This window comes from Ptychodera flava, chromosome 10 (assembly GCF_041260155.1).
Source record: "Ptychodera flava strain L36383 chromosome 10, AS_Pfla_20210202, whole genome shotgun sequence".
Lineage (NCBI taxonomy): Eukaryota > Metazoa > Hemichordata > Enteropneusta > Ptychoderidae > Ptychodera > Ptychodera flava.
In genome coordinates, this window is record NC_091937.1 from 15004535 (window position 1) to 15018587 (window position 14053).

The 14053-nt window shown below is 37.1% G+C and overlaps 1 protein-coding gene across 1 annotated transcript; it reads left to right on the forward strand.

Annotated features, from left to right (window-relative positions):
- Positions 1–3821: 3821 nt before the first annotated feature.
- LOC139141426 (uncharacterized) lies at positions 3822–12543 on the forward strand. Its single transcript, XM_070711050.1, has 2 exons — positions 3822–3963; positions 11311–12543. The coding sequence occupies exons 1-2, from the start codon at positions 3947–3949 to the stop codon at positions 11825–11827; spliced, it is 534 nt and encodes a 177-aa protein (XP_070567151.1). The 5' UTR covers positions 3822–3946; the 3' UTR covers positions 11828–12543.
- The last annotated feature ends 1510 nt before the right edge of the window (positions 12544–14053 follow it).

The window sequence follows — 14053 nt, forward strand, 5'->3', positions numbered from 1 at the left end:
ACTGTTATCGGTGAAGCTTGGTGAACTCTGTGATGGATGGATTGATGTCTATTGAAATATATGGTGGACTCTGGTTGCGCATTTTCAACTAAGAAAAAGAATATGTTAACATCGGAAATGCCAACCTAATGTAAATGTAGGTACTGTCTTTAAAACAGCAGGTTGAATTTATGCATCGACTTGCGTCCATTTTTTCCACCCTTGATAAGTCAGCCGCATCATACAAGACGATTGTAAAATTTCGACTATTCATAATAGAACAAAACCATAACCATACGTTGACCACTGTCCCTCAAAGTTGAAAATTCACATACCACATAATTACAAACCACATTTTGGAATAAACAGATTTTTATGAACCTGAAACATAAACAACAAAAGTAAAACAATACCTTCTTTATGAGTGAGTGAGACCTTTTAGAACATTGACCATGACAGTGAGCTAACATAAAAAAATCATTCAACAAATTTAAAAGCACATTCAGCAAGGGCCAATACACATAACCCTCCTGTACGTATGCATCACTACCGTAGCAGGCGCGACCCCAAAAATCTAAACATGTATGGTTTTTCGTAAAAACCAAACAAGTGGGCCTAGTAACTGGAATGAAGCTTACCGTTGATAATTTTTTTCAATATTTCTATGCAATGTATCAAATACATATTTCTTGCTGTCTCCCTACAGTGTGCCGAAACACACAATATTTAGACTGTCGACAAAGCCTGTATATATAAATATGTATTAGATTATAATTGAATTAGAGTCCAGACCGACAGTCATTTGTCAATGACACACATGCACAGTACACATACATAGGCTGTGTTAGCAAGCTGAATACTGAACAGTTCAACATGCTGCAGGGAGCAGAATAAGAACGCAGTTGTATAAACTGAACAAAAATATTGTCAAAATTATCAAAGTTAATACAGCTTCTGCCTTGCTAATGCGGTGTCATTGCCACTGGATATCGGAAGTGGCAGAGATAGCTCTGACTCAGTTGAAGAAGAGTTGGGGTTAAATGTCGCTCATGACAGTAAAATATACTTCAACATAAGATCAGACTAGAAAGCAATACATGATATGGAAGACCAGGAAACTTGAAAGTTATCAGGGATTTTTGAATTGTAGCATATGAGAATAATCAAATATTAAAGAAAAAAGATAGGGTCACCACGCTTGATTTTCTAAATTTTCCCATTCTCATCGTAAGATAACACAAAAGTAAAACTTTGGACAGTAAATACTCAAAAGAAAAAATATGTGACTGAATGGAATTATTTATTTTCTACCAAATTTGCCATTATTACACAAAACATTGTAGAGGTTAAAACGTTATTTTATGGAATATTTTAACCTTCCAATTTTGTCAATTCCAGCTTAAATGGATAAATCCCAGAAATCTACCGATGACATTAAATATGAATCAATTTAAGAACTTGCCTTATAGGAATATAGCTCTATAAACTGCTAATAACACGTAAGCTTAGTGTCGAAAATTCTGCCATTTTTCTTTGCGTGCATCCCTAATAAGTATGCGGCTATATGATTATAGGGGGAATTTGAAAAATGATGATAATGTAGACGGGGGAGTTGAAAATTTTAAGGGTACTGAGGGGTATCTGGAGGGGTGATCTGAAAAAAATAAGATTTCAATCCCGATTCTTCAAGCCCCCCCCCCCCCCCCACGCCTCGCGTCGTTATTCGTGAAGGAAGCCTAGCTAACGTACGTTCTTGTGACATTCGAAATGAAATTCTTCTCTCCTTTACTCAAAGTCAGTAACCCTTTGAGTGACACATTTCCATACAATTCATGGAAAACTGGAAATCTCTCATGTCCATAGAAGATGGCACAGTTGGCCGTAATCTACAGTTTGTAATGTTTATCACACATTGCCACTGTATACGTATTCTTGTAGACACTGAGCAAGCGCAGTACCGCTCCAATTGTATACTGCAGTTCCATGACCTCGATGTGAGCTATACCTGTGCCATTTTTGGAGAGTTCTGTATTACCAGTTCAGATATTACACCAAATATTAAGCCGTGAATACCTCGTGGCTTATGTATGATTCATTTGGCATCTCCCATTCAATGTATATTTCAATCACAGACAATAGATCGCAGCCTTAAAGCCCCGATAGCTGCGAATTTTATGCATTATTTTCATGATTTTATTTTCAAACCGAAGTTGGTTAGTGTAAATGTGCTAACTGAAGGATGTGTATAAAAGTATCACTACTCGCTGATTTGGACCATGCCTACACATCACGTGTTATGAGGCTGAATACTAAAACGGGTGCCGCACTCATAAAATGGAGCCCCACAGAAAAGTACAAAAAAAACAGTTTTTTCTTCACATACACATCGTGATCATAGCAGAAACAAGCATGGTGCTATTGACTTGAATACGCAACACACGACGGCCAAAATTTTGTTGTTATAATCTGTATTTTCTCTCTTATATTATTACTTTTGAAAATGGGTGGAAATCTAAAATGATGTTAAAACATTTGGATTTACATGCCACTTTCAACACTTATGAAAGTATTCCACACTTTTTCAGTCTTTAATGGTTCTTATTCAAAGAAAACTCTAGGAAAACTGAGGATATTTTGAGATCAGTTAATTACACATTCGCAGCTATTGGCGCTTTAACTGTCGTTCTTGTAAACAAATAAGTGCTGTAAGTGATCTTTCAAAGCTTTGTTTTTCCCAGATAGTGACGCCGGCTGACGAGAAGTTCGCCCCGTATAGCTGTGATAATCGATATCCATGTTTATGATGGATAACGACTTGGTCATGAAAGGATATAAACTCCTAACATGTTTCGGTAGAAATAAACAAAATTGTGTGTATGCTGATCTATAATGTAATCAATATTCATCACGAGTCTGCGATTAACGTAGTAAACAGTGTAGGAATGCCAAATGTCATGAAGCAAGAAATGTAGGAGGAGGTAGGTAAACGATAGTGCAGTTTGCTGAATTTAGCTAGCCTTTGACAACAGCAGGCATATACACTTACACACACACACACACACACACACACACACACACACACACACATATACATATATACATACATACATACATACATACATACATACATACATACATACATACATACATACATACATACAGACAGACAGACAGACAGACAGACAGACAGACAGACAGACAGACAGACAGACCAGAATGCATGCATGCATACAATAACATACATGCATGCATACATGCATGCATGCATTCACGCACACATACTAAAAGAGAGACGGTACTAGAAACTATTACAGACAGAGGGTTCAAAACTTGTAGAATAGCAGTAACAACTACTACTACTCCAGTCAAAGGAAAATACCTCTATTGCCTGGATGGTTCTTTTTTGAGTGACATTATTTGTAAATAACCCCGATACATTTCTGAAATAAGGATATTAGGTCTATACTGTTGTACCCTTTCATGTTTATGCTATACGTTAATAAAACTATAGACAGGTTTTTGCAAGGAATGGAAAACAGCAATAGTAATCACCCAACAAAGTCCTATTCTGAATAAAACATATTATGCTGATTAAACGTTTGTTCAGTCGTATTATTTTTCGTCTCACTATTCCTACTTACGTCAATCGAACAACAATCACGCGCACACGTCAGCAACATTCACACATTCGCGGAAATCGTTCCAGTGGAGGAGAGTTTGTCTTCCGATGATAAGTATGTTTTAAGGTGGTGCTAAGTACTATACCCCTCTCTCGGAATGGTTTCGTCTGTCATACGAAGCCTATAACTTCTAAGACCTGCACATTTGAGAGTTCCTACACATTTAGCCGAGGTTCGAAGGGGACAGACACACGAATCCAGTCTACTACCTCACCGACAATCCTCAGAAATAAAACTGGTTGTTTTAACATTTATCCCGCCAGGAACTGAAAGTTTTTCAGATAACAATGTCTGCGGGTTTCAGGTGAGTACTTTTCAATGATCTTTAGAAGTGTTAGCCCACGATCAACTGCTGTTTAAGTATAACTTTCTCGACGGTCGTAAAACAAAATGTAGACATAAACCTTCTACAATGAATCGGATGGTTCCCGTTGGATTCCTTAAAGGGAAGCTCTCTTGTCAGCTTTATCTCTCAACAAATTGATGAACTGAATACAACTTTAAAGGGATGACAAAATATTCATAACGCGTATAGTCGATGTCAATAAAACACTGTAGTGAGAACCAGGAATTGGGAATTGTCGCTTTAAATGTTCCATCCTTCTACGTATAACACAGTATCCCAGTCGGAGGGTAATTTCGATGCGGTTCGTGTATAACTAAGATGGAAATATTGGCTAATGCGTCATCACGTTATTGCTGTTTACAACTTCCTTCATTTGCAGGCATTTTAAACGATAACAATCATCACCTGATTTATGTCATTTGCTTCACAAGCAATTTATGTGTTCCGTAATTCTTTGTGAAGCCCGAGGTTAGGCATTGAATTGTGCGCGTTAGACGACACCAAACAGTGATTTGTTGATGCCAGGTCGTCCATTCTGACACAACATTGCTTTGAAATTTAACCCAATCTGTAGTAATTGAAAGAATGGTTTCACAGGTTTTTATCAAAGGCTACGTGCCTGCCAAAAGCCACAGGGACTCGAAGCTAGGGTTTAAAGAGATAAGAGCTTTGACTTTTCATATTACCCCTAGGTATTTCCAAGTAAGGCGTATGAATGCCTGACTAAAACCAAAACAGAAAGAAAATAGAATCCTAAATGCTTTGAAATTATTGGTTTTGCCAGGTTTTTATTTTGTTTTTTCTTGTTTTGTTTTGTTTTGGTGGTTTTTTTTTAGTTTTTAGGGTGTTTTGATATTTACAGGGCTATCCTTACGCTTGTCAATGCCTTTTCAATATTCACATAAGAAAGGGATGAGAGAGTAGGAGTAGAATGCAACAATTCGTGCACGTGTAGGCGTGTAATCAGATTTACATGGTATTAGATACGCTAGCGCTCTATGCGAGACTAACTTATCTCCGACCGGATCATAATTATGATTTTTCCCTGCCTTTACGAAAATTTTTAACCGATCTCCATTATTCGGCAAATTTGTTTTCAGTTTTTACAGTTTCTCGTGATGTCTTGGAAGATCACTGCACTGCCTAGGTTATAATTAAGATTGAGAACTAGGTTTTTTCGATTTTTTTTTACCACACTACTAATCGACAGCGCTTCAAAGTAGTCTTTTTTTGGTTATGCTAACTTAACGATATTTTGTCCCTAATGTTGTGAAACAAAATTAAATGAATTTTTCCTTCTTTTGACTGCATGTCCATTTAAGGTTTGTAAGATTAGTACAGCAGACATTAACCAATTTACGGGTAATAAATTTTGCGAATCGAACTCGACAAGTGGGCGATGTCTTTGAATTCCTGTCTTTATCTCCACAGCGATTTTCCAAATCGTACGGAGTTAGGCCCTTATGCAAAGGCGTAATACAACGTTATCATGACGCCACACAAAGTTTAATGTCGAAAATATGGAAAGATAGATAATTATAGGTCAAATATTCAAGCGGAAGACATTGGCGAAGAAGGCGACTTTCCACAATACATGCATACCTATGGCCCTTCGTACAATGTTGCAGAAATAATCGAGCCAGGGAAAATGCGTTGAATATCAAGTCAGGTTGAACATGGCTTCCAGTCGTCTCAAATTCATGTTACCAAGCAGCAAACCTAAAAGAAACTATACCTGGAAATACTAGATCGTATAAAGTTTTGTCTACACAAAGTCTGATTGATTTCTAGGTTTCTTGATGTTACTGAGCTATGCGCCGAACTCTTCAGCGACCTTCCTTATACTCGTGATGCCATGACATCATTCGTTCCCTGTCAGAATTCATGGACAGAGTCGTTAATTTAGGCAAGGAAGAATTTGTAAATTGTTCTAAGGGATCGCCGCTTCTAGTTTAGCCAATTTGGAATTATAAAAAATGGCGCCAAGTATAAACTTCTGCATCACAATTATTTTAGTGCTTTTAGGTATTTTGGTGCATATTTCACAGTGTTTTCTTAAGGGAGCGTGTGGAAATGTTCAGAATTTATTCTGTCAACACTGTCTGTATATGTAATGCCTCTATTGTGAACAGTTTGTAAAATATAGACGCTGCGTCATCACTAACAATGTAAGTAGTGAGAAATTTTGCTGGTTCGTAAAAATATTTAAAAAATTCGCTCGCCGCCTCTGTAGCTTTCAGAAAAAAAGGAAGAATATTTTTTCTCTAGCCTTAACCATTGACACTGCAAATGGTTGTATTCAAAAGTTGGCTGGTCATATTTGAAAACGTGAAACGGAGAGCATTACTGCAGAGCTAAAAGTGTTCAACATTTTCGCGTTTATAGAACTATACAACGTTCAAGACGAGAAACACAAGTTTAAAAGGGTTCGCTGACTGTACCTGATCGAGGTTCAGCCCAATTACATCAGAGTTAGATCTCTGCGGTGGGAAATGGGATCAAGCGGTTAATTGCCTCGTTCGAACTGTTTTTGCCAGTGAAATTGCAACGGAAAAGGTATCTCTGGTGTCACTGAAGCGTCCATGACACCTGCTGACAGTTGAAAGACTTGAAAATTCTTAAACTTTCAAATGTAAAAAAAAGAAAAGAAACGTATGTTTTCTAAAACTCCCTTTTGGAATGCATGTTAACCACCCGTAATAAAAGTGTCATTTTTGAGGCTAGCTTTCAGATCGATTTTTTCGAAAATCGATTCTTACTACCTCCCCTCAAACGTTGTTATATTATCTCTGCAAACACCAACCGAACGTGATCACCACATACCCAAACGTAAGATTTCTCATGCAATCACATTTCAAACACAATATTTATTTTCGACTAACAATAGTAAAAGCAAAAGCATGTTAGCTTGTGATTCAGATACCACATGAAACATTGACTGGCATATTTTTGACAGATTAATGTTACAAAACTAAATGATGCATACATGTGTGCATGCGTGCCCGTCTACCTTTCTGCCCTCCAGACTGCATGTCTGTCTCCCTGTCTGTCGCAATGTATGTATGTATGTATGTATGTATGTATGTATGTATGTATGTATGTATGTATGTATGTATGTATGTATGTATGTATGTATGTATGTATGTATGTATGTATGTATGTATGTATGTATGTATGTATGTATGTATGTATGTATGTATGTATGTATGTATGTATGTATGTATGTATGTATGTATGTATGTATGTATGTATGTATGTATGTATGTATGTATGTATGTATGTATGTATGTATGTATGTATGTATGTATGTATGTATGTATGTATGTATGTATGTATGTATGTATGTATGTATGTATGTATGTATGTATGTATGTATGTATGTATGTATGTACGTATGTATGTATCTATCTATCTATCTATCTATCTATCTATCTATCTATCTATCTATCGACAATCAAAGTATGTATATCTATGTATCTGTGATATGTATCTATACATCTTTGTAACTATGTATATATGTATGCATGTATCTATCTATTTATGTATGCATCTATCTTTCTATATATCCATCTATTAAGTGATCTACCTATCTGTCTATCGATCGATCTATCTATACGCAAATCTTCTACTAGCTGTCATTGTTGATGTCAATAATTATGAATATGCTTGGATGATTCGTGATCGTAGTTTGGATTTAGTAACACTCAGATGTCATCTTGGCTAGTCAAGCGATATTCCTTTGGACAAACACGTTCCTGTACCATGTCGATCAAGTAGGACCGAGCGAACAGAACATACGACGCACTACAAGGGAAAAGGAAGACACGATTACCAAACATATCTATATAAATGGACTATCCACATGAGGAATATTTGCTTTCTAGCTTTGGAAATATCAGGCTCTGTGAAAAATGAGGCACTAAATTGAGAGGTTGGCAATTCATCGACCCTAAGCAGATAGATCCTGCATCCTGTTGTTGAAGTGTGTTTGAAGGAGGAACCGTTTGAAATTTTAAAGCACGTACTTCACCTATCTTTGGAATATTGTTAAAACTTGCCGAGTCTTAAGATGTCAGTGAACGATTCACACCAGGAATGGGCGATAGTGATAATTTAGCTATTTATCTGTTGTTTCAGCAGAAAGGCAAGATTCTGTTTTGTATTGACCGTTTTATGTAATATATGTAATATGTATGTACGTATCTATATATATATACTGCATGTAGTGTATGTATGTATGTATGTATGTATGTATGTATGTATGTATGTATGTATGTATGTATGTATGTATGTATGTATGTATGTATATGTACGTACGTACGTACGTACGTACGTACGTACGTATCTATCTATCTATCTATCTATCTATTTATCTATCTATCTATCTAGCTATCTAGCTATCTATCAAAGTATGTATATATCTGTGATATGTATCTTTACATCTTTGTAACTATGTATATGTATGCATGTATCTATATATCTATGTATGCATCTATCTTTCTATATATCTATCTATTAAGTGATCTACCTATCTGTCTATCGATCTATCTATCTATACGCAAATCTTCTACTAGCTGTCATTGTTGATGTCAATAATTATGAATGTGCTTGGATGATTCGTGATCGTAGTTTGGATTTAGTAACACTCAGATGTCATCTTGGCTAGTCAAGCGATATTCCTTTGGACAAACACGTTCCTGTACCATGTCGATCAAGTAGGACCGAGCGAACAGAACATACGACGCACTACAAGGGAAAAGGAAGACACGATTACCAAACATATCTATATAAATTGACTATCCACATGAGGAATATTTGCTTTCTATCTTTGGAAATATCAGGCTCTGTGAAAATGAGGCACTAAATTGAGAGGTTGGCAATTCATCGACCCTAAGTAGATAGATCCTGCATCCTGTTGTTTAAGTGTGTTTGAAGGAGGAAACGTTTGAAATTTTAAAGCACGTACTTCACCTATCTTTGGAATATTGTTAAAACTTGCCGAGTCTTAAGATGTCAGTGAACGCTTCACACCAGGAATGGGCGATAGTGATAATTTAGCTATTTATCTGTTGTTTGATTCTATTTTGTATTGACCGTTATATATAATATATTTAATATGTATGTACGTATCTATATATATACTGCATGTAGTGTATGTATGTATGTATGTATGTATGTATGTATGTATGTATGTATGTACGTACGTACGTACGTACGTACGTACGTACGTATGTATGTATGTATGTATGTATGTATGTATGTATGTATGTATGTATGTATGTATGTATGTATGTATGTATGTATGTATGTATGTACTTACGTACGTATCTATCTATCTATCTATCTATCTATCTATCTATCTATCTATCTATCCAGAAATGTAAGCATCTGTATTCTGTAAATAAGTTTGGATACGTATGCATTATATTTTTGCGTAACTAGGCAAGAAATTCATAAAGTATGCTTCATTTTGCGTTAACCGAAACAAACACAGACATAAAGACACACAGAGCTACACCTACACACACCTACACCTATATATACACCTATATAAACACACGCATATAATATACATTTATACATATATATATATATATATATATATATATATATATATATATATATATATATATCATAACACACTTTGCCCTTTGGCGGGCAACAAATAGATATCTTGCCCTTGCCAGCGCGTGCAATTATTTCAATATTACACCTTACCTATAGTGCTGATCTCGTGATTGGTTAAAACTCCGCCATGTGACATTCCAAAAAAGGGATATGCTATAAGCCCCTTTACAGCTCGGCGGACCAGCGTTCTGTACCCATGGTGCTTTGCGAAATTAGAGGCTTCGAGGGTACCTCTTTGCGCGTATCGCCTATTCTTTAACACAGGTCTACTATATCCAGATTCATTTTTGACGTGTTTTTTTAGACTCATTCTGTGAGAAAATGTGAGCTACGCAGTAATATGTTATATGTCGATTTATTTATAGCTGTCTGTTGCAACAGTTTGCCAATTGCGAATCAATTTTACGGAAATCTTGAAAATGTTTCTGGGATTCACGTTTGCTTACATCTGTGTTCAATGCCGATGTAGCAAGCATTCCTGACACCTTCAGGACATGTCTCATTCAACTAACGTCAGACTGGTGTAGTTCTATTCTCCGGTCCAATGATTGCCGCTTTGTCCGTATGAAGTTTTACGTGTTTGTTTACATGAGAGGGGGTTCCCATTTGTCTCCTAGCTAAAAACTTTGTTCAATAGATTTCGTCTGTCGATAATAAAATCACCATTACTTTTTTACGTAATCTTTACATGTTCAATGCAGTCTAGTACATTCAATTTGACGGCAGTTATTGTATACTTTTGCGTGAAATCCCTTGTTAAAAGCAACAGCCGATTATTGTGATCAACATTCGTATGTGTAAATAAATTAGAACGACACAAATTTCCTCCAGATTTCCATAAAAAGTACATAATTGGCGAACTGTTATATTCAACAGCTTTCAAATAGATTGACATGTACAAAATGAATAATTAGCTCACTTTTTTCGACAGAATAAGTCGGATAACAAACAAAAAATGATTCTTTTTATAGCAGACCTGTGTTAAAGAATAGGCGACACGCGCAAAGTGGTACCTCGAAGCCGCTAGTTTCGAAAGGCATCATGGGTATAGAACGCCGGTCCGCGGAACTGTAAAGGGGCTTATTGCCCTCTCGCCCGCTAGCCGTTCGAACGCAAGTTCGAAGCACGCACGCGAATTGTAGTTTACAACCGCCAGAAACTCTTGCAAGAGATATTTAAAATGCGTCGTTTGAAACTTTTGCGCGTCATTCAACCTTATGTTCGATGCGCACAGAACAAATACTGGATTTTGTGACCATTTCAGGTGTTCGGTGTAATAAAAATAATAACACGTGAAGATCGGGCAATACCACGATTTGTGGCCAGCTCTCGGGCTGCTGCCCCTGGTCGAAATATTGATGATACCCTGGCCTGCTGCTCGGCATAATTAATATTTCGGTCTGAATCACAATTTCTTAGGCAGGCCACAAATCGTGGTATTGCTCTCACTGTCATGCGTTATTATCGAGAAATATACTTGCATTCTATCTATAGATATTTTTCAATCATTACTTATTTAGATTTTCCTGTGAACTTATCGTTGTAAATCCTTTAGAGAAAGACTTTCAAGTCAAGAGAATTGTTGATATTGAAAGAGAAAGTTCGGACATTTGTCATTTAAACATTTACGATCGATATCCACTTTATCTAAACACGGTTTTTATTTCTATGTTTCAGACATCCTAGTCTATACCCTCTGCTGTTTCTTATGTTTTGGCATTTGCAATGTATCTCCTCGTTAAAAGATGAGCAATCGACCGGGAGTCAACCGGGAGAAGACAAGCTCGCCACGGATCCGTTTGAGCCTGTGGACGAGGCCGACGCAAGCGAAGGCGAGGAAGGATTGGCTCTTCATGATCACGTGTCACAAGACCTAAACCACCAGGATGTCAACAACAAGAAAATCAGAACAGACCGTCTGAAACTCCTCGTTGATGAACTTCAGCGTTTGCCTGGATTCTCATCGAGTTCCACTCTGCAAGAGGTGATCGTGGTTGAACATAATCGCCCTGACACCGCTGAAATCGTCGATGGCGGCGCTTCTGACGACGGCCACTCCCTCGACCCCACTAAAAGAGGCGATAATGCAAAAATCTCCGAGTTAGAGGATTGGCGTAAAAACAGCAGAGTTATTATCAAGGGTCTCGATTTCACCGATACCTGGAAGCGATCTCAACGATCCCGGGAGCAATAACTTTCGTTTCCCTTAATAACACTCTTAAGGTAGCTCGAAAGAGAAAAACTTCTGCTCTAACTTTCTTCAATAAAACTTTCAACCATTCTCTCACTAAATCAAGACAAAAAAATCAGAGGTCAAGGTACAAAATTTGGTACTAGAGAAACAAATTATCTAACATTTACCGATATTTGAATTCAAAATGGCTGCCATTACTGTGTTGACTCTATGGGGAAAAATAAAATGATCGCTTTTCGAAAACCTAAGATTGAAAATTGTCCTTATTACTAGAGTTTTAAAATCAGTGGACAAGAAAAGTATAAGAAAAAAATTTGAGAGTCTGAATACTATCCAGGGTGCGCATTCTACCTGAACATTCAGTATGTTTGAAAGATCAATAAAACTACTTAGATTCACAAAATCTGCCCCTACTGCAGCTCCATCAGCTGTAACTTTTGATATACTTTCCTTCTTTTTTGTTCAATTTTTTTATATATAAAACACAGCGTCTTGTTCTTTGCCGAAAATTTTCTCTAAATGCCTTATGTTCAACTTGACACCACATCGTCACGGAGTGCGTATGCGATTAAAGTCGTCCCTGGAAAGAATTCAAAGGTCAACAAATTACATTCTGTACACTTTCATGTGTGGGATGAGGCCACTGCTTTGTATTCCAAAATATCTTAGGGAGATGAGCAAGAAAATTTATATACCTGTTTTCTGCGACAAAATATGCTGAGAATGTTATTAAAAATTACATTTTACCTATACACTCTGACCGAAAATTCCTGTGTGTATCTTTATCCAGGCGACTGCAAATTAAATAGATATTGTACTGAGGAGCCCGGTTTCGTTTTTGTAAAATGGTCGTGTATGTGAACTTTCACCTTCTCAGAATAATCTGTCCTAAGGCGCCATTCGTAATCACTAGCGTGGTACGCGCCTCGAAAGGGAAAACATTTGCTAAAATTTCAACATTCTCTTCCAAAATCAATCACGAAATCAGGGGTCACCCGTGCATCTGTTGGTACCAGAGAAACAAATTACCTGAAATTTAGCGATATTTGGAATTCAAAATGGCCACCACCGCTGTCTTAACTCTATGGCGAAAATTGAATATCTAATTTTAACAAAAATAATACGGTGAAAGTTTTATTTATTCAAATTTGCTTCAAAATGAAGTGGTGGATCAGAAATGTATTGTGCAAATTTGAGAGTTCCAATATCTGCCCCTGATGTATATTCTATAGCGTTACCTCAACCTGTTCAGTGTTGGCTCATGACAAGATAAGATAACAGTGAATGTCGTCTTATTTCATCAGCCCCCTCTATTCTGTTCAATATTTTATGACAGTAGCAACCAAAATGGATTATAGTCACAGTAGTTTGTGTGATCGCATGTATATACCCGGCGGTATCTGATTGTTTATTGATGATAAGTCGGATGACCATCGTAAAATTCCAAGGCGAACTTTCGCGTGTATCTTCAATAGACCGTCATACTGTCACAAAGTGGTGAATCGTTAGAGCCGCGAACACTTTGACACCGTTACTTTCAGGACAGATAACGATCTGTTCACGTGGCTGCCAAGGAAACAACCGTCAGAAACCCGACTGAATCACACGAAAAGATTTGATAGCTGAAGCTTCATTACCCTTGACCTCAAGGTGGCGCTGCACGCGACCAACACACTTTTTCTTCATAGTAATATTGCTTGTTAAGGTAGTACGCCCCCCCCCCTCCCCGAACGTGCAAGATTTAAACTTTTGCTCAAACTGTCGCCAACGAAACATTTAAACTAACGTTGGAATGCCTAGATTGAAACTTGACAGCGCGGCCTGCATGCAGGGGCCACTGTTTTATGACATAGTTGACAAATAGGCCGTGACTGAAATATTTTATTTGTCCAAAAATCACATTGCATGTTTTACGCTTTTCGTTTTATTGGTATCAGTTCAACAAACATTCGGGGAAGAGTAGTAAAATGTATGCAATTGTTTTATGAAACACTAACGGAAAATATACCAAAATTATAAATAAATGTTGTCCCTTGAAAGGGTAAGAAAAAACTGCCGCTGTTGAAGAGCGATAAGCAGAGAAGTATGTATGGTGTGTCAAGCAGTAGAAAAACTGACAGTAATGCACATATACAAAAGCAAACTAACCTTACATTTTTCTGTGATGTTTAATTCATGCTATCGCCCTCTAGCGAGACGATTTACAAGCTATGCTTGAAATTGTTA